The following is a 25909-nucleotide window of genomic DNA, read 5'->3' as shown; positions in this document are numbered from 1 at the left end:
GCATTATTGCTTTTTAAAAAGGTAATTGCAAAAACCTGCAGGATGAGAATGTAGGAACTAAAGTATGTCTCCTACGCATCTTCTGTGTTCCATATAGCCTAGTACAGTGTGGGGAATATAAGGGTGACTAAGATGTAATTTTTGCCCTCAGGAAACTCACAATCTAATAAAGGAAACAATTATGTAAACATCTTGTTTTTTTTTTTTTTTTTTTTTTTTTTTTTTTTTTTTTTGAGATGGAGTCTTGCTCTCACCCAGGCTGGAGTGTAGCGGTGTGATCTCGGCTCACTGCAACCTTCACCTCCTGGGTTCAAGCGATTCTCCTGCCTCAGCCTCCTGAGTAGCTGGGACTACAGGTGGGTGCCACCAGGCCCGGCTAATTTTTTTCTATTTTTAGTAGAGACGGGGGTTTCATCATGTTAGCCAGGATGGTCTTGATCTCCTGACCTCGTGATCTGCCCTCCTCAGCCTCTCAAAGTGCTGGGATTACAGGCATGAGCCACCATGCCTGGCCACATCATTTTTTAAAAGAAAAGTTAATGAGATCTTAAGTGTATGCAGTGCATTTGGAACAATTCATAATTCTTGAATAATCCAATCATTACATTTCCAACTGATTTTATTGTGGGTTTTTAAAAGTAACTATTTTTAAAATAGTATTTTAAGAAAAGGAAATCTTGGCATTACAATTGTATAAAATCTTTTTGGAATTGCTTTTGTATAAAGACTAGTTTTGGGGGGACTTTTTTTTGTTTTGTTTTGTTTTTTTGAGATAGAATCTCACTCTGTCACCCAGGCTGGAGTGCAGTGGCATGATCTCGGCTCACTGCAACCTTCGCCTTTCAGGTTCAAGTGATTCTTGTGCCTCAGCCTCCCAAGTAACTGGGACTACACTACAGGCACAAGCCACCATGACTGGCTAGTTTTTTGTATTTTTAGTAGAGACAAGGTTTTGCCATATTGGCCAGGCTGGTTTCGAATTCTTGAGCTCAAGTGATCTGCCCTCCTTGGCCTCCTAAAGTGCTAGGATTTCAAGCGTGAGCCACTGTGCCTGGCCTAAAGACTAGTTAAGCAGAAAAGATTATCTATGCAATTTTAATTTTTATTATTTTAAATTCATAGGACAGATTAGGAGTTAATGAGTAGGATCTTTTAAGGGTCATATAACTTCATAATCTAGAGAAGGGGTTGCAAACTAAAGTACTAGCAATATACATTATTGTGTTAACCAATCTCCAGAACTCTTTTTTTTTTTTGAGACAGACTCTTGCTCTGTTGTCCTGGCTGGAGTGCATTGGCATGATCTTGACTCACTGCAACCTCCACCTCCCAGGTTCAAGTGATTCTCCTTCCTCAGCCTCCTGAGTAGCTACGATTACAGGCGCACGCCACCAGGCCCGGCTAATTTTTGTATTTTTAGTAGAGATGAGTTTTCACCATGTTGACCAGGCTGGTCTCGAATTCCTGCTCAAACTCCTGACCTCAAGTGATCTACCGCCTCGGCCTCCCACAGTGCTGGGATTACAGGCGTGAGCCACTGTGCCCGGCCAGAACTTTTTCATCTTTCAAAACTGAAATTCTATACCCATTAAACAACTCTCACTTCCCTGTCCCCCCAGCCCCTGGCAACCACCATTCTCCTTTTCTGTCTGTAAATTTGAGTACTCTAAATACCACATGTAAGTAGAACCATATAAATTTGTCTTTTGCGGATGGCTTTTTACACTTAGCATAATATCCTCAAGGTTTATTCATGTTGTAGCCTGTGTCAGAATTTTTTTTAAAGACTGAATAATATTCCATTATGTGGATATGCCACATTTTGTTTATTCATCATTGGTTGATGGACATATGCGTTGCTTCCACATTTTGGCTACTGTGAAAAATGCTGCTATGAACATGAGTGTACAAATATCTTTTCAAGAGCCTACTTAGAATTTTGAGGGGCATATATCCAGAAGTGGAATTGCCTAATGATATGGTAATTCTGTTATTTTTAATTTTTGAGGAACCATCATACTGCTTTCCACAGCAGCTGCACCATTTTACATTCCCATCAGCAGTGCAAAGGGGTTCCAATTTCTCCACATCCTTGCCAATGCTTGTTATTTTCTGTTTTGTTTTGGTTTTCATAATAGCTCTCTTAATGGTTGTGCTTCTGACTTTTAGGGAGAAGCCAAAAATCTGGATTACTGTGTAATCAGTTTTCAAATATGCAATTAAGTCAATTTAAAAATTAAAAACATTTTTGTGAGCAAAACAAAAAATTATGCAGGACAAAATGTGCCCAGAGTTTCAACCTGAAGAATTTGATGATAGCGTCTGTTTTAGAAATCACAATGGAATTTCTATAAAGAGTTATTTTTATTTGGGAAGGTGAAATTTACCAGGTATATTTGTGATAGGACACGATGTTGTGGAGAAGTTCTTTGTGACCAAAAAGCCTGGTTTTGAGAACCAGTTCTATGCTCTACTAATTAGCTGTGCAACTGTAAATCGCTCCTCTTATCCTAAAGTTCTTTTCCTTTCTTTTCTTCTTTTTTTTTTTTTTGAGACAGAGTATCGTTCTGTCACCCAGCCTGGAGTGCATTGGCACAATCTTGGCTCACTGCAACCTCCCCCTCCTGGGTACAAATGATTCTCCTGCCTCAGCCTCCCGAGTAGCTGGGATTACCGGTGCCCACCACCATGCCCAGCTAAATTATATATTTTTAGTAGAGACGGGGTTTCACCATGTTGGTCAGGCTGGTCTTGACCTCCTGACCTCAAGTGATCCATCCGCCTTGGCCTCCCGAAGTGCTGGGATTACAGGCATGAGCCACCGCTCCTGGCCTATCCTAAATTTCTCTATCTGCTCTGCCTACATCAGTAGGTTATGCGGATTAAATAAGATTTGTATTTGATTTTTTTTTTTACATGTAGAGCATTATTACTTTAAATTAGATCTTCCACTACCTAGACAAAAATATACTTAATATGCCTTACTTGCTAAGCTATTTCTGAAGCCAGAAATTAGTGCCTGCTTGATAAATAAGTGGAAATTATGTAAGTAGAATTATACTAATGTTTAATAGCTCTACTGAACAATATTGATATGGTTTTAGGGAGACTATTAGTTTGGGGACACTTTTACAATGGTTTTTTGGACATAGATTCTAAGTGAGGATAGTCCAGTTTCTGTCTAAGCAGAATTTCCAGGATACTCAGGGCATATGGTAATATTTTTTAAATGTAAGGAGGTGGTAATTGCAGAGAACAGTGAGTAGTCTACTTTGGCCAGTGTAGGAATGTGGGGACAGTGTAGAGGGGATGGAGGGGAAGGTATATTTGGAGACTGGGGTCAAATTATCAAAGGTCTTATTTGCTATGCTAAGCCTTAGGGAGTAACTGAACTTTTTAAATGTGAGTGGCATTTTCAAATTTGGTACACTTTTATGAGCTTCTATCAGTCAGTCACTATGAAAAATGTTTTCACATAACTCCCAATCAGAAGTATTCTTTTTAAAAAGGGAACTGGTAGGGGCACTGGCTGACGCCTGTAAATCCCACCACTTTGGGAGGCCAAGGCAGGAGGACCACTTGAGCCCAGGAGTCAGAGACCAGCCTGGGCAACATAGTGAGACCCCCATCTCTTCAAAAAAAAAAGTAAAAATAGCCCAGGTGTGGTGATGCACATCTGTAGTCCCAGCTATTCAGGAGGCTGCGGTGGGAGGGTTGCTTGGGCCTGGAAGGTCAAGGCTGCAGTAAACCGTGATTGTGCCACTCCACTCCAGCCTGGGTGACACAGCAAGACCTTGTATCAAAAACTAAATAAATAAAAATTGAAAAATTACAAAAATTAAAAGATAATTACTTTGGTGCAGCAGAGAGGAAGGATTAGAGAGAGAAGAGCCTGAAGGCAGACCAATAAAGAAGTTACAGCAAAGTTCTTTATGAGCAATTCTCAAAGAGCAGTCCCTAGACCAGCAGCTCAGCATCACCTGGGGATTTGTTAGAAATGCATATTCCTCCAGCCTGGGCAACATAGCAAGATCCTGTCTTTACAAAATATATATTAAAAAATTAACCAGGTATAGTGGCATGTGCCAGTAGTCCCAGCTACTGGAGAGGCTGAGGCAAGAGGAGCCCTTGAACTTAGTAAGCTATGATCATGTGACACTGCACTTGAACCTGGGCAATATAGGGAGACCCTGTCTCAAAAAAAAAAAAAAAAAAGAATGAATATGCTTAAACACGACCCCAGGCCCAAGAGGGGAGGGGCTGACAATGTGTGTGTGTTTTAACAAGTCCTGCAAACAATTCTGTTAAAGTTTGATGCACCCTAAGGTTTGAGAACCACTGATCTGTATCAATGGTTTTCTTTTTTTTTTCATTTTCTTTGTTGTTGTTGAGATGGAGTCTCGCTCTGTCGCCAGGCTGGAATGTGGTGGCGCGATCTCAGCTCCCTGCAACCTCTGCCTCCTGAATTCAAGTGATTCTCCTGCCTCAGCCTCCTAAGTAGCTGGGACTACAGGCGCCTGCCAACATGCCCGGCTAATTTTTCTATTTTTAGTAGAGATGGGGTCTCACCATGTTAGCCAGGATGGTCTCAATCTCTTGACCTCGTGATCCGCCTGCCTCGGCCTCCCAAAGTGCTGGGATTACAAGTCAATGGTTTTAAAATTTAGGAATCATCTGGGGAGGTCTTTAAAAATGCAAGTTTCAGGGGCCTACAAATCTCTCTTTAAAAAGCTTCTCAGGAGATTCTAATAATTAGCCAGGTTTGGATACAGTGACCTAAATGAAAGTAATGTCCTCAGCTAGGATAGTGGTAATGGAAATGAAGGGATCACATAGAACAGATATTTGTCAGATACTGTAATACTGCTAGAATTATATTAGGCCATGATGGCATAAAACTCAATAAAGCAGTTACTGTTCTGAAAGAACTTTCTAGTGGGAGAAGAGAGGGGCAGGTGCTTGGGAGCAGAATGAAGAAAATGTAGGTAGCATTTCGGAACAGCAGAATTGAAGCTCAAATGTCTGGAGGTTTCCGGATGTGGTAAGTAGCGTCACAGGCTCCAAATGGATCACAGAGAGTGAAGATGAAGATGAAACGACAACTAGATTTGGCAGTTTGGAAGATTTTATAACCTTTGTGATGGCAATTTTATTGGAATGAGAATTTGAAGGTAAGGTAAGCGGAATCCGTAATGCTATTTGTTGGCATGATTGAGAAATGAAAGTATAGGTGATGGGTACTTTTTCAATTTGATGGCGAACTGAAGAGAGATTGCTAAAAACTATACGTATCAAAGCCATCTGCTCCTCAACTGTTTACATATAATGATTGACTTTGGATATGTGGCCTTAGACTGTATCTGCAGAGTCTAGTTATGTTTTTTGGGCTTCCACACTTTTGACTACAGACTTCTTTGAAATTCCATTTCTTATTATTGTGTTCTAAGTTCTTATGTCTAATTTCACATCTGAGATGTTCTGTTGCCAGGCTGGAGTGCAGTGGCACAACCTCGGCTCACGGCAACCTCTGCCTCCTGGGTTCAAGCGATTCTCTTGTCTCAGCCTCCTGAGTAGCTGGGATTACAGGCGCCCGCCACCATGCCTAGCTAATTTTTGTATTTTTAGTAGGGACGAAGTTTCACCATGTTGACCAGGTTGGTCTCAAACTCCTGACCTCAGGTGATCCACCTGCCTCGGCCTCCCAAAGTGCTGGGAGCTACTGCGCCCAGCCACATATTCTTGAGTTTAAAATGGAATAAGGTTTTGAGGTATTCATTTAAAAAAAAAAAAGCTGAATTATATGATTTTCATTTTAAAGCAACAGACAAAAATGTTAGTTAAATAAAAATTCTTAAACTTTTTTTCAAGTTAATAAATCTCAACAAGTTATTTGAGTTGACAAACTGTGTAGTATTCCCCACGGAAGGTCTCTTGGTTTGCTAAGAGATACTTTGGACATATTTTGGTAAAGCTTTGGTCCTCTTTAAGTCTGCAGCTGCTTTCAGTTGTTTCCTCTAGGAAGAATGCTTTTAGATGTTCTGGTAATCCTGGAATGGTAGAATTGCTACTTACTCTGATGAAACATTTCACCTGGCCCTTCCAGAACAAGTTAGGGTCCTCTGCAATCAATGTTCTCTTTAAGCTAAATAAGGAATCAAAAATAATTCACCTGAAAGCCCAAGTCATATAAAATAAATATTATCCACAACTGCTCTATTACCATAGAACTTATTAATTTATTTTTTTATTGAAGCGAAGTCTCACTATGTTGCTCAGGCTGGTCTTGAACTCAAGCTATCCTACTGCCTCAGCCTACCAAGTAGCTGGGATTACAGGCACGCACAAGCACACCCAGCTACCATGTGAAACTTTAAAAAACTATTCAATAATTTTCCCTCCAAAACTTATTTCGATGAAAAAGTAAGAAATTAGTAATGAATAGAGCTAGGTACTAATCCTGCCTTTGCCATTCATTAACTTCTGTATGATATGAACAAATCACTAGTGGGCATTATTGGGCATTCTTTTCTCATATTCTGAAACATGAAATAGAAGTAGGAATGTGTGTAGTGGGGAGGTGAATATGAATCAAAAGAGAAATGTACTACAGATATTTATTATAGAGTTAAAGTAAAAAATAACAGTCCAGAATTGATCAAGTGTAGTGGCTGGGAGACAAGTGGGATCACAACTGAAAAAGAAGGATAATCAGACTAAAAGGAGGTGTCCAAATTATTTTTCTCCTCCCCACTCCTCCCACCCCAGCTGTAATGTTGATGCTGCTTAACCAATTAACTAACGTTATCAATAAGTACTAACCAATTAATGTTGTGTTAGTCAACATTATAGTTACAGAGACGTTTACCTCCAATATTTGTTACTGTTAACCCCAAGGCACAGTATAATGTCCTTATAAAAATGTTTAGGGTGATATACTTGGCATTTAATGATTAAAGAAGGAAATGAAATGAATACCAATATATTGGTATATACCAATATATTCATTTCCAAAGATATATGTATCCACATAATTGGACAGAGACTTTGACTTTTTTCTTTTGAGACAGGGTTTCATTTATGTTGCCCAGGCTGGTTTTGGACTCCTAGACTCAAGCGTTTCTCCCCACTCGGCCTCCCAAAGTGTTAGCATTACAGGCATGAGCCGCCACACCTAGGCCTAAATTGCATTTTATTAGTTTCCTTTAGAGATAATCCAAAATCGGACTATACACTTCTGCAGAAAAGTACTTTTGAACTACACATTATGGTGTCCTTTGCATTACCAAGTACTTCATGTTTAGTATTTGTTGAATAACGGAAGTCTTGTTTTTTAAACTTCATTTTTTTTTTTTTGAGATGGAGTCTCGCTCTGTTGCCCAGGTTGGAGAGTGCAATGGCATGGTCTTGCCTCACTGCAACTTTCGCCTCCTGGGTTCAAGCAATTCTTCTGCCTCAGCCTGCCCAGTATCTGGGATTACAGGCACCCACCACCATGCTCAGCTAATTTTTGTATTTTTAGTAGAGACAGGGTTTCACCATGTTCACCAGGCTAGTCTTGAACTCCTGACCTCAAGTGATCTGTCCGCCTTGGCTTCCCAAACTGCTGGGATTACAAGTGTGAGCCACCATGCCTGACCTTTTTAAACTTTTTACTTGAACTAATGTTTGACTTGCAGAACACTTGCAAAAACAGAACAGGGAGTTCATGTGTACACTTCTTTCAGCTTTCTTTCTTTTCTTAAGAGGCACTGTCTCACTATGTTGCCCAGGCTGGTCTTTTCTCAAACTCCTGGCCTCAAGCGATCCTCCTGCCTTGGCCTCCAAATAAATATCAACAAATATTTATTGAGTGCAGTCTGTAAGACTAGTACTGTCTGGCTGGGCGCAGTGGCTCACGCCTGTAATCTCAGCACTTTGGGAGGCCGAGGTGGGCGGATCACAAGGTCAGAAGTTTGAGGCCAGCCTGGCCAATATGGTGAAATCCCTTCTCTACCAAAAATACAAAAAAATTAGCCGGGCATGGTGGTTCATGCCTGTAGTCCCAGCTGCTCGGGAGGCTGAGGCAGAAGAATCGCTTTAACCCTGGAGGCAGAGGTTGCAGTGAGTCGAGATCACGCCACTGCACTTCAGTTGGGTGACAGAGTGAGACTCCGTCTCAAAAAACAAAACAAAACAAAACAAAGCAAAAAAGACTAGTACTGTTCTAAACACATGGGTACAGCAGAGAATAAAGCAAAGATCCTGCGCTCATGTAGCTTATATTCTGAGAGTAATAGAAAAACAATAAACAAGTAAGTATATGTTAGGGAATGGAAAGTGTGATGAAAATCTATAAAGCAGGGGAAGGGAGATAGAAGATGAGACAAGAGAGTAACAGACTGTCAGATAAGGCCCTTTGACTAGTTGATATTTGAGTAATGATCTGAAGTGAATGAGCAAACCAGATGCAAATCTGCAAGAGGAATGTCCCAGGCCACCTTTAGCCAATCTGTTTTAGATTTTCTGAACTTCTCAGATGATATTAAGGTAGGCTCCAGACACGACAAGAGCTAGCTTGTTTTCTGGTTACCCTTACTCTTTATGTGTCCCAGTCCAAAGAAGACGGGGGTGCAGTTTACCAAGGTGCCCAACCTTGGCAGGTCCCCATTTCAAATTCTTGTAACCCTGGCTCCAGAAGCTGCCAAAAGCACAACTCAACCTATGAGGTGCTCTTTATGACTAGAAAAATTCCCCAGGATAAAAGCTCCTTAAGCACATTACTCTTTTTTTTTTTTTTTGAAACAGGTTCTTTCTCTGCCACCCAGGCTGGAGTGCAGTGGCGCCATCTCGGTACACTGCAGAGCCTCCACCTCCCGGGTTCAAGCGATTCTCCCGCCTTAGTCTGCTGAGTAGCTGGGATTACAGGCGCGCCCCACCAGAACCAGCTATATTTTTGTATTTTTAGTAGAGACCGGGTTTCACCATGTTGGCCTGGCTGGTCTCAAACTCCTGACCTCAAGTGATCCACCCCCCTAGGCCTCCCAAAGTTCTGGGATTACAGGCTTGTGCCACCGCTCCCAGCCTCAAATTACTCTTTTAAATAGCTGTACCTATTTACACTCCTACCAGCAGCCCAAGAGTTCCCATTGTTTCACATCTTCATTTCACCCTTGATATTTTTTAGCTTTTACTTTTTGTCAAACTGTTGGATAAAACTCAGTAAACAACCTTCAGCCATTCTCTATCCTTTCAGATTAGCCTTTCTAATACCATTTTTCAGGGATAGCTGACTGTGTCATCGCCTAGCACTTAGAAGGTGCTAAGCAAATACTCACTGAACGATGTAACTTTCCTACTTAACATCCTTTAATACTTTTCCAAGTCCGGGGGCGGCTTCCCTTTTCTGAGAGCCTAATAATCACGTATTCATTTCTATATTCCCAGAACCTAACAAAGAGTTTGAAAATTATCCTGCAGGCAACACTAGGTCAATGTTTTTTCGAATGAATGAATAACTAATAGGATATCGTATACCTCTGCGATGCACGCACTTCTATTATCGCACACACCGAATCATACCTTATTTATTACTTATCCACGCAGATGGTGAGATCTGTAGCCTCGGCATCTACACTGTGTCTGAAAGTAGGCACGAAACCGGTATTTTTTTAATTGAACCGTAAACTTGAATCAAACTTGGAAGCCTTTAAAGGGAAACGCAAAGGTACATGCGCAGTGATGCAATAGGGTCGTCCAATCAGAGTAGGGCAGGACTGGACAGTGCAGCGGCTAGTAGTGCGCACGCGCACCTGGCTCGTCCGCGATTGGCTTCGCGGAGGCGGGAGCCTTGAGCTTCTCTAGTGGCAAGGGGAGCGCTGGTTACCAGAAGTGCTTCTTTGCAGGGCCAGTGGTTTCTGTCAGATTTTCGCCGGTGCGTCCTGGAGGGGGAAGCTCGGGAGGCTGCGACAGCCTGTAGGCTCGTGCGGGACAAAGCAGGGAGTGGTGCCGGAGCAGGCCTCCGAGGGAGGAGGGAGGGAAGGCGGCAGGAGCGACCGAAGTGGCCTCCTGCGGGCCTGCAACTTTGGTCTGAAGTGCGAGGGACGCCCTGGCTGCTGGCCCCGGGGGGCTAGGAGCGAAGGGCGGGTGGTGAGGGCTTGGGGGTGTGCGTTTGTGTGCGAGGGATGGTTCTGGGCAGTGGCCCCTGGGGCCGCCCCTGCGGTCGCTTCGCTCAGTCTTCTGTGGCGTTTGGGTCTCTCCCTCACTGCTGCACTGGGAAGCCCCTTCCCCAGGACCAGGGGGTGAAGGCTCCGCGAACGCCCTGGAGAGTGTCGGTACACCTTCTTTAGGGACTTTTACCTCCTCGCTGGTCAGGTTTTTCTTGTATTTCCTTAAAACCTTTTAATCGATTACCTTATGGAAGATTTTCTAGGTAGGTACAGATGCTTCTCGACTTACTACTGAGTTGAAAATATCCTAAGTCGACAGTAGATTTAAAACAGCTAACCTACTGAGTATTAAAGCTTGGCCTAGCCTACTTTTGTTATCAAAAAATTAATTTTCAGCGGTTTATTTTAGATTTGGGGGTACATGTGCAGGTTTGTTGCATCGGTATATTACGTGGTGCTGAGGTTTGGATACGATTGATCCTGTCACCCAGGTGGTGAGCATAGTACCCAATAGTTTTTGAACCCTTGCTCCTCCTTTCCTCCCCCTTCTAGTTGTCGCCACTGTCTATTGTTGCCATCTTTATGTTCATGAATGCTCAGTGTTTAGCTCCCATTTATAAAGTGAGAACATGGAATATTTGATTTTCTGTTTCTGCTTTAATTCGCTTTGGGTAATAACCTCCAGCTGCACCTATGTTGCTGTAAAGGACATGATTTCATGCCTACCTTAAACATGCTCAGAATACTTACCTTAATCTACAGTTGGGCAAAATCATGACCACAGACAGTTATGTGGTTACTTGCACAGTTTCTACTAAATGCTTATGGCTTTCTTAAAAGTTGAAGAATTCTAAGTGAAACCGTCCTAAATTAGGAACCATCTGTATAGCCGGAATCTCAAAGGAGCAACTTAAGGCATGAAGTGAGGTAATTACTACCTAATGTAGTTGGAAGTTGAAAAGCAGAAACAGCAGGGAAAGACTGTTGCTAGTTCTTGGTAGAGTTGGTTTACTTACATTCTTGCATCCCAGACGTTTCCTGGTTGCACATACCTCTCTTTAAAGCCCAGACGAACGCAAAGATTCTGGCCATTGTCCTGTATGTTGAACTAGCCCTTCTCTATCTCCCTCACAGGACCTTCGTCATTTCTATTCTCCAATAATACTAATTATAGATAGTAATATTACAGATAACATTGAGTGCTTACTATGTGTCAAGTTTTGTTTTAAGTGCTTTACATATTTCATTTAATCCTCCCAACAGTCCGGTGTGTAAGTATCATTATGGTACCCCTCTTAAAGTTGAGGAAACTGAGACACATGGAGCCTAAGTAAACTGTGCAAGACCATTGGGAAGTGTCAGTATTTATATTCAGGCATTTGCTTTCAAAGTTGTGTTCTTATTTACCACAGTGTAGTGCCAAGTACTTGTGGCTATCTGGTGTATTGCAGTTGTCAGCCTGGCCTTACCATTTTACTTCGAAGGACTGAAGCTAATAGGTGTTATAGAAGTTGTAGCATCACATCAGGGCTACCAAATGGCTTTATTTCTAGGACCTGGGAAAAGGGCTCAGACAGCACTAATTAATTAATTATTATGGACAGGACAACACGAACATACAGAACTAGTTTAAAAAACTATAAGGGTGCAGTACTCTTTTGGGGGGAAATGTACTGATTTCTGCATTTTACTTTGAAATGCATCAACAAATTAAATGTCTTGATGGCACCCATCAAGGTCATATGTAATATGCACAACTAAGGTCATATGTAAATAGCACAATTTGGATTCTAGCCAGGCAGCCTGGCTGGCTCCAGAGTCAGTCTGTTTTCTTAATCACTGCTCTGTGATGATGCTTGTATGCTTGCATTATCATTTTTATTAGTTTACAAAACAGGAAGGTTGAAAAATCAGAAATCATGTATTAGATGTAGAAGGGTTTAGGGTAGTAATTCTTCACATTTAGTGTTGAAAGAAATTTTAGCATCTAGTTCATTCTTTATTTTATAAATGAGAAAATTGGTGTCTAGAGAGTTAAATAGCTTCCCCAAAGTTAAGCATCCCTGAAATAGCAGAATCTGAACTACACTCTGGTTTCCTTCATTTCTACTGTTGATGTTTCTAACTACTGTATTTTTTAAGTGTTCCTTTTGAAAAAGTGTCAGAATTTTCACAGTATTAAAGGGGAGTCTGACTAATGTAGAGAACAGAAGTCATTACATTTCATGATGTGGACATCATATTTTTATTAATGCTGTCTAGAATTTATTAGTTTAAGAAGGCTCATTATCTTATTTCAGTTGAGCTATAGTCACTAAAATCTTTAGTTTTAAATTTCAGCTTCTATTGTTCTATTTCATTTGACCATTAAGTAACCGAGTATAAATGCAAGGCGTAACATCCATGTCCTCTTGTGACAGTTGCCATTAATCAATTTCAAACTTGTGTCAATTATATATTTAGAGACCTGTAGTATTCTGCTTACCCATTATAAAAAGGAAAGCAGTTTAATGAAGTTATTTTGGCATGACTTGTTTGGCCAGAATTTGTATTTATTTCTGGCATTGGCAAATACTGCTTCTGAAGCAGTCAAAAACCATCTGTTTCATAATTTGCTCTAAGATTAAAGATTGTACTAATAGAGATCTATTTTGTTGTTGAATAAGAAACGGAAGAGAGTGACCTCTACTACTCATTCCTCAAACTATGTAAAGGCTGGTTATATATCAAATATTTACATGTTTCATCATTTTAACATTGATGAAATTAGGAAATGTCTAACCATCAATGATAGTGTATCATAGTTTAATTGGCTACACTTTTTTTTCTTGGATACATAAAATAATGGTACATCTTACAACTAAAAAAATTTTTATTTTTAAAATATTTACTTTTAAACATTTCTTTTATATGGACTAATAACCAAGAGTATATCTTACAATTGATGGCATTTTAGATTTGATGAAATATGGTAATTTAAAAAATCAAATTCATGATACTTTTCCCTATTACAAAGGTAATATTTTCATTGTAAAAAATTTGAAATATACAGAAAATAACTCAGAATAGAATAAAAATTACTGGTTATTCTAACCAGACCTAGAAATAATTAGGGTTAATATTGTGGCATGTGTTTTTCTAGTTTTTAAAAAACGATTGTATATTTTAATATATGACATATATATCTACTTTATAGTAGTATAATTTATAGTGTGCAGTTAGATGTGTACATTTTGATGTTTTGATATACAGATGTATATATACTCCTATAACCACACTACAATCTTATATAGATTATTTCTGTCACTTCAAACAAGTTCTCTCATGCTCGTTTGCTTTCTAGTCTTTTAAATGTACATATACACGTTATCCTTTTTCTTTTTCTTTTCTTTTTAAAAATTAGAATGAGACTGGACATGTTTTGTGGCCATTTTTCCTTTGATTTATCAAAAAATATTTCTCATGTCATTAAACATTTTTTTAAAGTGGTGTTCCCTGCCCCCTCCCTGCCCCAATTAAAGGTATTGTTCACATAATACTGCACTCCTTCTGCATATTTGGTACTGGCAATATAGTGATGAATTGTATGTCAGATTTCATGCGTGAGTTAATAGCTCAGGGGGAATGATAGGGCAAATTTCACTGCAGTGTGAAAAGTGCTTGGGTAGTGCATATGCAGAAAGGTCCTCCAGTCCAGTCTTCGGGAGGAGATGAAGAGGGCTCATGGTTAAGACTTCTAGAGGATAAGGTAGAATTAATCAGGCAAAGAAAAGTCAGAAAAAGCATTCCCAACATTATATAAGAGAAAGTTTGTTTAAAGCCTAGAGAAAAAGAGAACATGGCTAGCTTGGGGAATAGTACTGACTCAGTTTTGGTGGTATATGAAGACAGTGTGTTCTGTTGTGTGGGTGTACCATAATTTATCTTGTACTTCATTATGGACATTCTTTTTCCTTTTTCCCTGTACTGTAATTAATACTAGCATGATTATTGTTTTTTCTTTCTTTGTTTTCTTTGAGACAGAGTCTCGCTCTGTCACCCAGGCTGGAGTGCAGTGGTGCAATCTCAGCTCACTGCAACCTCTGCCTCCTGGGTTCAAGCGATGCTCATGCTTCAGCCTTCTGAGTAGCTGGGATAACAGGCATGTACCACCACACTTGGCTAATTTTTTTTTTAGACGAAGTTTTGCTCTAGTTGCCCAGGCTGGAGTGCAATGGCGCTATCTCAGCTCACCACAACCTCTGCCTCCTGGGTTCTAGTGATTCTCCTGCCTCAGCTTCCTGAGTAGCTGGGATTACAGGCACGCATCACCACCCCCGGCTAATTTTGTATTTTTAATAGAAACAGGGTTTCTCCATGTTGGTCAGGTTGGTCTCGAACTCCTCACCTCACGTGATCTGCTCAGCTTAGCCTCCCAAAGTGCTGGGATTACAGGTGTGAGCCACTGCACCTGGCCTCAAATTTTTATATTTTTAGTAGAGACGGGGTTTCGCCATGTTGGCCTGACTGGTCTCAAACTCCCGACCTCAGGTGATCCACCTGCCTCGGCCTCCTGAAGTGCTGGGATTACACGCGAGCCACTGTGTCCTGCCCAGCTGATTATTCTTATACATGGTTACTTAGTATTATCTCTGATAGTTCCTTAGGTTAAGTTGCCAGAATTGGAATTTCTGGGTGAAACAGATAACGTTGGTAGTCATGTTCATCCTTGCTGATGGCTTATGTTAAATAGTGTTTTGTGGTGTTGCTTTGAATTGGAGTGCTTGCTACTATCCATTGCAGAAACATGATGTATGTATGTAATGTCCTTGTTTTCTATCTGTTCCCCTATCCAGTCCTCATAGAAATAAGATTGAGCAAAAGTTGGGAAACCTGGTTCTAGTCTCTTGATTTATATTTTTAAAAATTCCACTGTTTTCTTTTTTTTTTTTTTTTTTTTTTTGAGACGGAGTCTCGCTCAGTCGCCCAGGCTGGAGTGCAGTGGCCGGATCTCAGCTCACTGCAAGCTCCGCCTCCCGGGTTTACGCCATTCTCCTGCCTCAGCCTCCCGAGTAGCTGGGACTACAGGTGCCCGCCACCTCGCCCGGCTAGTTTTTTGTATTTTTTAGTAGAGACGAGGTTTCACCGTGTTCGCCAGGATGGTCTCCATCTCCTGACCTCGTGATCCGCCTGTCTCGGCCTCCCAAAGTGCTGGGATTACAGGCTTGAGCCACCGCGCCCGGCCAATAAATTCCACTGTTTTCAAATGAAATAGGATAGTAAAAACAAATTGAACTATAAAAATATATTTTTAATTATCAGATTTCATTCATTCAAAATATTTGTTAGTGATGGTAATGTATCTGTCACTGTTGCCAGACACATTATAGTGATTACTGGTGGAGAAAACAAGCATGAGATTGCTACCCTCATGTGGTTTATGGATTAGTGGAATAGAAAAAAAGCAACATGTTTGATATTTGTATGTGAATTGTCTTTCCTTATATTTTGAAATTTTTATTTACATTGCTTTAAAGAAGATACCATGATTATACTTAAATTTTTGATAAATTGACATATACTTAAATTTATACCATTTGTATTAGTCTGTTCTCACACTGCTAATAAAAACATACTCGAGACTGGGTAATTTATAAAGGAAAGAAGTTTAATGGACTCACAGTTCCACATGGCTGGGGAGGCCTCACAATTATGGCAGAAGGCAAAGGAGAAGCAAGCCACATCTTACATGGGAGCAGGCAAGAGAGTTTGTGCAGGGGAACTCCCATTTATAAAATCATAGGATCTCGTGGAGACTTATTCACTACCATGAGAATAGGCCCTGCCCTTGACGTGGGGATTATTACAGTTCAAGGTGAGATTTGGGTAGGGTTACAGCCAAACCATATCACCGTTCAATTTAAATCTTAAATTCTTTTCAATAGCCCTTGATGAAAAATAAAATCTTTCTAGCTATTGAACTTGTTTTCTTTTTCTTTAAAACAAAAAAAAAAAAAAAACAAGAGATGGGCTCTTTTGGGCTCAAGCGATCCTCCCACTTTGGCCTCCCAAAGTGCTGGGATTAAGGATGTGGGCCATTTTGCTCAGCCTGAAATTGTTTTCTCAGGCTTATTCTCTTATGTTTTATTTTTGTTTTTTTCAGTTGAAGTCTTGCCGCTATGTTGCCCAGACTGGTTTTGAACTCCTGACCTCAAGGGATCCCCTCACCTCAGCCTCCCGAGTAGCTGAGACTACAGGCATGCACCACCAAGCTCCTCTTATCTTTTTTCTTTTAATTTTTATTTTTAATAGAGACAAAGCTCCTAGGTTCAAGGGATCCTCCCGCCTCATCCTCCCAAAGTACTGGGATTACATGCATGAGACACCACGTCGGCCCCTTTTACGTTTTTACATATGTCATGGCTGTATTACCACACCAAACTTGAGTCTGCCTGCCTGGCACAGCAAAGCTGTCCGCAGACATTGGGATTTGCAGCAAGAGAGAGTGAGACATTTATTGCAGGTTGCCAAGCGAGGAGACATGGGCAACTAATGGTTAAGACTCAAACTCTGTGATGGCTTACATGCAAACATTTTTAAAGATGGGGAGGCAGAGGTTACAGGCAAAGTCATAAATCAGTGCATTATTGATTTGGCCTAAAAAGGCGAGACATCTTGAAGTGGGGGCTTACGAGTCATAGGTGTATTAAAAGATTCTCTGATTTGGGATTGGTTAAGGAAGTGAAGCTTTGTCTAAAAACTTGGGGTCAGCAGAAAGGAATGTTGAGCTCTGGCCTGTGGGTATGACTTCCTCCAGGCCTCTGAATAAGAAATTTAGAAAAAAGAACAGCAGAGTTCAGTCCTGTTTCCCCTAATGTGAGGTGTGTGTGTCAGTAGACACATTTGGTGGGGGTCTGGATTTCTGAAAAACAACTCAAGGACATATGTTAAGATGTTACCTTTAGTTTCTATAGGGAACCAAACATTTTGTCACTCTAACTTCCCTCACCATTATTTTAAGCTATTACCTTCTTGCTAATCAGATTGCTCATATACTTCTCAGGGCTCTCTAGGTGTCTGGAATTTCCTTTGAAGGAACTGAAGATTTTCCTTTGTTTCTATGCTTGGGGGGCCAGGCAGGCCCCTAAGAGGGGTTCCTGCTGCATCTCAGTTGTAGTTTTGAGCTATTTTTATATTTGGGTTGATTGTAATTAGATTCATAGATAGTTACTGTTTTGGGTATTTTTCAGGTCACCACTGCTGAATATGAGACGATCTGCAGCGCCAAGTCAGTTGCAGGGAAATTCCTTCAAAAAACCAAAATTTATACCTCCAGGAAGAAGTAATCCAGGTCTGAATGAAGAGATTACAAAACTGAATCCAGATATAAAACTATTTGAGGTAAGACAAAAAAGGGCTTATAATATAGATAATATAGAGAAGCATGTATGTTTAAGAAAATGCCATTTAAAGAGTTAACAATCTTTTCTGCCTGTTGGAATTTTCAGTATCTCTGAAAACATCTTCTGAAAACCTTGGAAATGAAGATTACATAATTTTTTTTTTTAAAGGAATAACAGGATGGGCACAGTGGCTCATGCCTGTAATCCCAGCACCTTGGGAGGCAGAGGCAGGAGGATCACTTGAGCTAAGGACGTCAAGACCTGCCTGGGTAACATAGTGAGACGCCGTCTCTACAAAAAATAAAAATTAGCCGGGCGCGGTGCCTCAAGCCTGTAATCCCAGCACTTTGGGAGGCCGAGACGGGCGGATCACGAGGCCAGAAGATCGAGACCATCCTCGCTAACACGGTGAAACCCCGTCTCTACTAAAAAATACAAAAAAACTAGCCGGGCGACCTGGCGGGCGCCTGTAGTCCCAGCTACTCGGGAGGCTGAGGCAGGAGAATGGCGTAAACCTGGGAGGCGGAGCTTGCAGTGAGCTGAGATCCGGCCACTGCACTCCAGCCTGGGTGACAGAGCGAGACTCTGTCTCAAAAAAAAAAAAAAAAAAAAAAAAAATATATATATATATATATATATAGCGGGGTGTGGTGGTGTGCACCTGGAGTATCAGCTATTCAGGAGGCTGAGGTGGGGGGATCACTTGAGCCTGGGAGGTCGAGGCTGCAGTGAGCTGTGATTGTGCCACTGCACTCCAGCCTGGGCAACACAGCAAGACCCTGTCTCATTCAGTCAGTGGAATAACGTGTACTTGGGTCTATAAAATAAACTTTTGGTGATGGTAAGTAAGTAACTCTTTGAGGGAAGGGGTGGAGATTCTAATCAGTGTTCTTTTTAAAATTAGCACATAAGTAAGTGAAAACTTCTTTAAAGTGATTTAAAGAGAAAAAATACATAATGATTTGTATCACTATTTCAAACATTTCTTCTCATTTTTATCTATGAAAAGTGAATACTGGCTGGTTGCGGTGGCTCACGCCTGTAATCCCAGCAATTTGGGAGGCCAAGACAGGCAGATCATCTGAGGTCAGGAGTTTGAGACTAGCCTGGTTAACATGGTGAAACTCTGTCTCTACTAAAAATAGAAAAACTAGCTGGGCATGGTGGTGCGCGCCTGTAATCCCTGCTACTCCAGAGGCTGAGGCAGGAGAATTGTCGGAACCTGGGAGGTGGAGGTTACAGTGAGCTGAGATCATGCCACTGTACTCCAACCTGGGTGACAGAGCAAGATTCCGTCCCCGCTTAAAAAAAAAAAAAAGTGAATACTGGAAGCAGTTTTAATGTATCTCATTTACTATTAAGAAAAAGGATTGTTTTGGTCTTAGGTCTAAGATCAAAGGTGTTACTATATATGAAAGGTATATAAAGTATAAAGAAGGCATATAAAATGGAGAATTCACACTACCTACTACTCTGCAATTCCCTGATCCTTTTATGCTATAGGGATTAAAGTCTATTAATTTATTCACTCTTCTTTTTTATTGTGGTTAAGCATATATAACATAAAATTTGCCATCTTACCATTTTTAAGTGTACAATTAAGTGGCATTAATGACTTTCACACTGTTGTGTAACCATCACCACAATCTGTTTCCAAAACTTTTTCATTACCCCAAACGGAAACTCTGTACCCATTAAACATTAACTCCCTGTTCTCTCCACTCAACTCCTGGTAACCACTATTGTACTTTCTGTCTCTATAAATCTGACTGCCCTAGGTACCTCATGGAAGTGGAATCATACAATATTTGTCCTTTTGTGTCTGGCTTATTTCCGTTAGCGTAATGTTTTCAAGGTTCATCCATGTTGTAGCGTGTATCAGAACTTAATTTGTTTGTATGGTTGAATAATCATTATGTGGTTTTACCACATTTTGTTTATCCATCCATTAATCTATCTGATGCATGCTTAGGCAGCTTCCACCTTTTGGCTATGGTGAATAATGCTGCTGTGAACATTGGCATCCAAGTTTCTGTTTGTGTTCCTGTTTTAGTTCTTTTGGGTTATAACTAGAAATGAATTTGCTAGGTAATGTGGTAATTCTGTGTTTAGCTGTCTGAGGAACCATCAAACAGTTTTTCATAGCGGTACCATTTTACATCTCCACCAGGAATGTGTGACGGTTTTAGTATCTACATCCCCAGGAGCACTTGTTATTTTCCATTAAAAATTTTTTTTTTTTATTATTGGCATTTCAGTAGGTGCAAAGTGGTATTTCATTGTGGTTCTGATTTGTATTTCCTTAATTACTAGTGGTGCTGAGCATCTTTTCATGTGCTTATTGGCCATTTGTATATCTTTGGAAAAATGTCTATTTAAGGCCTTTGCCTGGTTTTTAATGGTGTCTTTTTTTGTTGAAAAAACCTTCTAATTTTTGAATCTGCTTTTTTTGGTCTGTATGTGTTTGTTTTATCCTGTATTTCTTTACCAAGTAGATTGTTTAGCACTTACCAATGTAAAAATTCTGGCACACTGTAAGGAGAAAACATAGGCTTTTTTTTCTTAATAAGGTTTTTCTTTCTTTCCTTTTTAAAATACTGCTTTATTTAGGTATTGATAGTTTGGATATTTGTCCCTTCAGAATCTCATGTTGAAATGTGACCTCCAGTGTTTGAGGTTGTCCTAATGGGAGATATTTGGGTCATAAGAGATGGATCCTTCATAAATGACTAGGTGTTGTTTTCATGGTAATGAGTGAGTTCTCGCTGAGTTCACATGATATGTGGTTGTTTAAAAAGAGTGTGGCATCTTCCCTCTCCCTCTCTTTCTCTCCCTCTTGCCATTGAGACACAGGTTCCGCCTTTACCTTCTGCCCTGATTATAAGCTTCTGGAGGCCGTCATCAGAAGCAGAAGCTGGCACCATGCTGCCTGTACAGCCTGCAAAACTGTGAGCCAAAATAAACCTCTTTTCTTTATAAATTACCCAGCCTCAGGTATTCCTTTATAGCAATGCAAACTGACTAATACAGATATAACTTAAATACCATACAGTCTACTTACTACAACTCAGTGGTTTCTAGTATATTCACAGAATTGTGCAACCATCTTCACAGTCAATTTTAGAACATTTTCATGACACCAAAAAAACTTTTTATTAGTAATTTATTTCTTATTGCCGAAATATCAGTTTTCTCTTGCTGCTGAAACAAATTACCACAAATCTAATGACTTAACACAAATGAATTATAGTTCTGTAGGTCAAAAGTTCAACACAGATCTAAGATCAAGGTGTTGGCAAGGGGCCTACATTCATTTCTGGAGATTTTAGAGGAAATCTGTTCCCTAGCCTTTTCCAGCTTCTGCAGATCACCACATTCCTTGGCTCATGGCGCCCTTCTTCCTTTTTCACAGCCAGGGAAGCATGTTTGAGTTCTCATGTTTCCTTCTCTTTGGTTTTCTGCAGCTAGAACTCATTTGATTAGGTTAGGCCCAACTGGGTAATCCAGGATCATCTCTCTATTTCAAGGTCCTGGTCCTTAATCACATCTGCAAAGTCCTTTTTACCACATAACAATAGATCCCACAGATTCTGGGGATTAGGGTGTGGACATCTTTGGGAGCCATTATTCTGCCTACCACACTGAATAATCTGTTGTTTTAATATACCACATTTTATTTATTCATTAATTAATGGTCATTTGGGTTGTTTCCACTTTTTAGCAATTATAAATAATGCTCATGAACCTTTGTGTACAGATTTTTGTGTGGATATGTGTTTCTTCTCCCTCCCTCCCTCCCTCCCTCCCTCCCTTCCTTCCTTCCCTCTCCTCTCCCTCTCCTCTTCCTCTCCTCTCCCTCTCCTCTCCCCTCCTTTCGATAGGGTCTTGCCCTGTTCCCTAGGCTGGGGTGCGGTGGCACCATCATGGCTCACTGCAGCCTCCACCTACTAGGCTCAAGTGATCCTCCCACCTCCGTCTCCCTAAGTAGCTGGGACCACAGGCGTGTGCCATCATACCTGGCTAATTTTCAAATTTTTTATAGAGATGGGTTCTGCCTATGTTGCCCAGGCTGGTCTCTAAGTCCTGAACTCAAGCAGTCCTCTCCTCAGCCTCCCAAAGTGTTGGGATTACAGACGTGAGCCACCATACTTGGCCATGTTTTCATTTCTCTTGAGTGTACTCCTAGGAGTAGAATTGCTGGATTATATAATAATTCTATGTTTAACCTCTTAATGAACTGACAGACTGTTTTCCAAGATGACTGCACCATTCATTCTTACCATCAGTGTATGAAGGTTTTAATTTTTCCAAATCCCTACCAACACTTACTATCTTTTTGATGACGGCCATACTAGTGAGTGAAGTAGTACCTCACTGTGGTTTTGCTTTGCATTTCTCTGATAGCTGATATGGAGCACTTTTATGTGTGCTTATTACCCATTTGTGTATCTCTTTGGAGAATTTTTTTTTTTTTTTTAAGGCGAAGTCTCACTCTCTCTCCCACACTAGAGCCCAACCAATATTTATTTATTTATTCATTTATTATTTTTGAGATGGAGTCTTGCTCTGTCACTCAGGCTGGAGTGCAATGGCACGTTCCTGGCTCACTGCAACCTCTGCCTCCTGGGTTTAGGCGATTCTCCTGTCTCAGCCTCTGGAGTAGCTGGGACTAAAGGCACCCGCTGCCACACCTCTCAGTACAATTTTCAGTACAAAAATTGTACTGAAAATACAATTTTTGTATTTTCAGTAGAGTTGGGGTTTCACCATGTTGGCCAGGCTGGTCATGAACTCCTGATCTCAGGTTATCCGCCTGCCTTGGTGTCCCAAAGTGTTGGGATTCCAGATGTGAGCCACCATGCCCAGCCAAGATTTGTTTTTTGATGTAGTGTCTAAGGACTAATTCCAGACAAAAACTCTGATTTACTATTTTTTTCTTTTAATTCTATAAATAAATTAAACATTTTACTTTTTAAAACTGAAGTGGGCATTTTTGAAGTTATACAGCAATTTTAAGCAAAGTAACATGAGAAGCCTAAAAGTATTAGGCTTAGCAGTCAACTCTGCCATCTTTTTACTTTATCTGTTACATTCTTAACTTTTTGTTCTTAAATTATTTCTTATCTTAGATTGAATTAACCTATAGTGAGAAAGTATTGCTTTGGTGACTTCAGTGGTTTTTACTTGATTGGTCTGATAAATACAAAATCTGGGACAAATTGAACATCAAAGAAATATACTAATGGATTATAACCCATTGAATAATATAGGAGTTGGAATCCATACTAATATATGAAAATAAATGAATAAATAAATAAATGAAGAGTAAGCTCTTCCTTACAGTGGAATGCTGAAGCATAGAAATAGAAATAATGATGGTGTTAGAGAGTCTCAGTGGATGCCGAAACTAGTGGGTAAATGTTCAATGAGGAAATAGGATATTTGAATATACTCAAGTATCTCCTCACAACATACTTAAAAAAATGACAAAGGGAAAAATACTTTGGCAGACACCACCTTGATCAGCGATCAAAGTTAATACCTCTAGTAATGGAACAAACCGATATTATGTGCCTCCTAATATGATGAACTGTTGTATTCTTGCCCCAAATTCACAATCTGAAACTAATCATAGGGAAACATCAGACAAATCCAGATTGAGGGATATTCAGCAAAATAACTGGCCTGTAATTTTGAAATTTCAAGACCAGAAACGATAAATAAAGTTAGAGATTAAAGGAAACTAAAGGAACATAGTGACTAGATGTAATGTGTGATCTAGGATTGGATCCTGATTTGGGGAAAAATCTGTAACGGACATTATTGGGATAAGTGACCAAATTTGAACATAGACTGTGGATTAGATACTAGTATTGTACCAGTATTAAATGATCAATTTTGGTAATTTTTCTGTGATTATGGAAGAGAGTCTTTGGAAACACACCTTGAAGTATTTAGAGGCAAAGGAGCATAGTGTCTGCAGTTTACTCTCATGTGTGTGTGTACACATATACACAGAAAGAGCAAAGGGGGAAAGAGGGAAATGGAAAAAAATGTAAACAAATGGTTAATGTGGGTAAAGGTATCTGGGAATACTATTTTTGGAATGTTTCCATGAATTTGAGATTATATCAAAATAAAATGTTGCAAAAAAGAAAATTCATGACCTTCATTAGTTGACTTACTTTAAAATCTGATCAGATATAAAAAATAAAAAAAAGATTTTATCAGATAGGTTTTTTTTTGGGATGTTTGTTTACTAGCCATGAAGTTTATTAAGATGAGTATTTATAGTAACATGACAACTTTGCCTGTTGTGAGTTTCTATTATTTTTAAAAAATTCTGTCTATGTTTAAAGACATGTTCATGTCCTAATCACTGGAATCTGTGTTACCTTACATGGCAAAAGAGACTTTGCTGATGTGATTAATGTAAAGGACCTTGAGATGGGGAGGTTACCCTGGATGATCTGAGTGGGCCCAATATAATCGTAAGGGTCCTTGGAAGTGGAAGAGGGACAGGGAAGAGGATCAGAGAAAGAGATGGTGATTAGGGAAGCAGGGGCAGAGAGATGTGACATAGCTGACTTTGAATATGGAGGAAGAGGGCTAAGTCAAAGAATTTGGGTGGCTTCTAGAATTTTAAAAGACAAGGAAATATATTCTCTTCTGGAACCTCCAGAAAGGAACGCAGCCTTGGTGATAACTTTGATTTTAATGCAGTAAGACCTAAGCCTGAGTTCTAACTTACGAAACTATAAAATGATAAATTTGTGTTGTTCTGTGCCACCAAATTTTTGGTAATTTGAGACAACAGCAATAGAAAACCCATACATATACAGAAAAAGAGAAAACAGCATATAATGAACTTCCTTGTCCATATTACCTAACTTCAACAATTGAAAATGCATGACTGATCTTTTTTTGTATTTTTATTTTTTGAGACAGGGTCTGGCTCTGTTGCCCAGGCTGAAGTACAGTAGTGTGATCTCAGCTTGCTGCAACCTTAGCCTCCTGGCCTCAAGCCATCCTCCCACCTCAGCTTTCGAAGTAGCTGGGACTACAGGAACACCCCACCGTGCCTGGCTAATTTTTGTATTTTTTGTAGAGACTGAGTTTCACTATGTTGCCTAGGCTCCTCTCAAACTCCTGTACTCAAGGAATCTGCTTGCCTTGGCCTCCCAAAGTGCTGGGATTACAGGTGTGAGCCACCACACCTGGCCGTGATTGATCTTGTTTCATCTTTTTTTTTTTTTTTTTGAGACGGAGTCTCGCTCTGTCGCCCAGGCTAGAATGCAGTGGCGCAATCTCGGCTCACTGCAAGCTCCGCCTCCCGGGTTCACGCCATTCTCCTGCCTCAGCCTCTAGAGTAGCTGGGACTATAGGCACCCGCCACCACGCCCAGCTAATTTTTTGTATTTGTAGTAGAGATGGGGTTTCACCGCGTTAGCCAGGTTGGTCTCGATCTCCTGACCTTGTGATCCACCCACCTCGGTCTCCCAAAGTGCTGGGATTACAGGTGTGAGCCACTGCGCCCAGCCTAATTTTTTATTTTTTTGAGACAGGGTCTTGTTCTATCACCCAGGCTGGAGTACACTGGTGCATTCTTGGCTCACTGCAATCTCTGCCTCCTGGATACAAGTGATTCTCCTGCCTCAGCCTCCTGAGCAGCTGGGATTATAGGCGTGCACCACTGTGTCTGGCTAAGTTTTGTATTTTTAGTAGAGACGGGGTTTCACCATGTTGGCGGGGCTGGTCTTGAACTCCTGACCTTAAGTGATCCGCCCACCTCGGCCTCCCAAAGTGTTGGGATTACAGGCCTGAGCCACTGCGCCCGCCCGGCCTCTTGTTTCATCTTTATTTTTCCACTCCAGCTCGAGTCCCTCCCTACTTATTTTGATGCAAATTCCAGGAATATGTTTTCATTTGTAAATTTTTAGAATATATCTCTAAAATATAAGGGCTTTTTAAGGCTGGCTGCAGTGGCTCACCCCTGTAATCTTAGCACTTTGGGAAGCCTAGGCAGGAAGATGGCTTAAGGCCAGGAGTTCAAGACCAGCCTGGGCAACATAGTGAGACCCCATCTCTACAAAAAGTAAAAAACATTAGCTGGGTATGGTGACACATGCTTGTAGTTCCGGCTACTAGGGAGGCTGAGGTGGGAGGGTCCCTTGGGCCCAGGAGTTGAGAAGGCTGCAATGAGCTGTGGTCGTGCCACTGCACTCTTTCAGCCTGGGTACCAGACTGAGACCCCATATCTTAAAAAAAGAGGTAGGGGCTCGTTAACAAAACCCAACATAGTGACATTACCATTATCTCACCTAAAAATATTTGAGTATTGATTTTAGTATTGAGAAATTTAATAAGAAAAAGTATTTTATT

The 25909-nt window shown here is 40.5% G+C and overlaps 1 protein-coding gene across 1 annotated transcript in view; it reads left to right on the top strand.

Annotated features, from left to right (window-relative positions):
• The first annotated feature begins 9802 nt into the window (after positions 1-9802).
• The window catches only part of RAD54B (RAD54 homolog B), a 100673-nt gene continuing 84566 nt past the window's right edge, over positions 9803-25909 (top strand). The window contains exons 1-2 of the mRNA XM_010358616.2: positions 9803-9910; positions 17375-17525. Coding sequence (XP_010356918.2) covers positions 17391-17525 — 135 coding nt within the window. The 5' untranslated portion in view covers positions 9803-9910; positions 17375-17390. The remainder of the gene's footprint in view (positions 9911-17374; positions 17526-25909) is intronic.

Source organism: Rhinopithecus roxellana, chromosome 9, assembly GCF_007565055.1.
Source record: "Rhinopithecus roxellana isolate Shanxi Qingling chromosome 9, ASM756505v1, whole genome shotgun sequence".
NCBI lineage: Eukaryota > Metazoa > Chordata > Mammalia > Primates > Cercopithecidae > Rhinopithecus > Rhinopithecus roxellana.
This window is presented reverse-complemented; position numbering and strand designations above follow the sequence as displayed.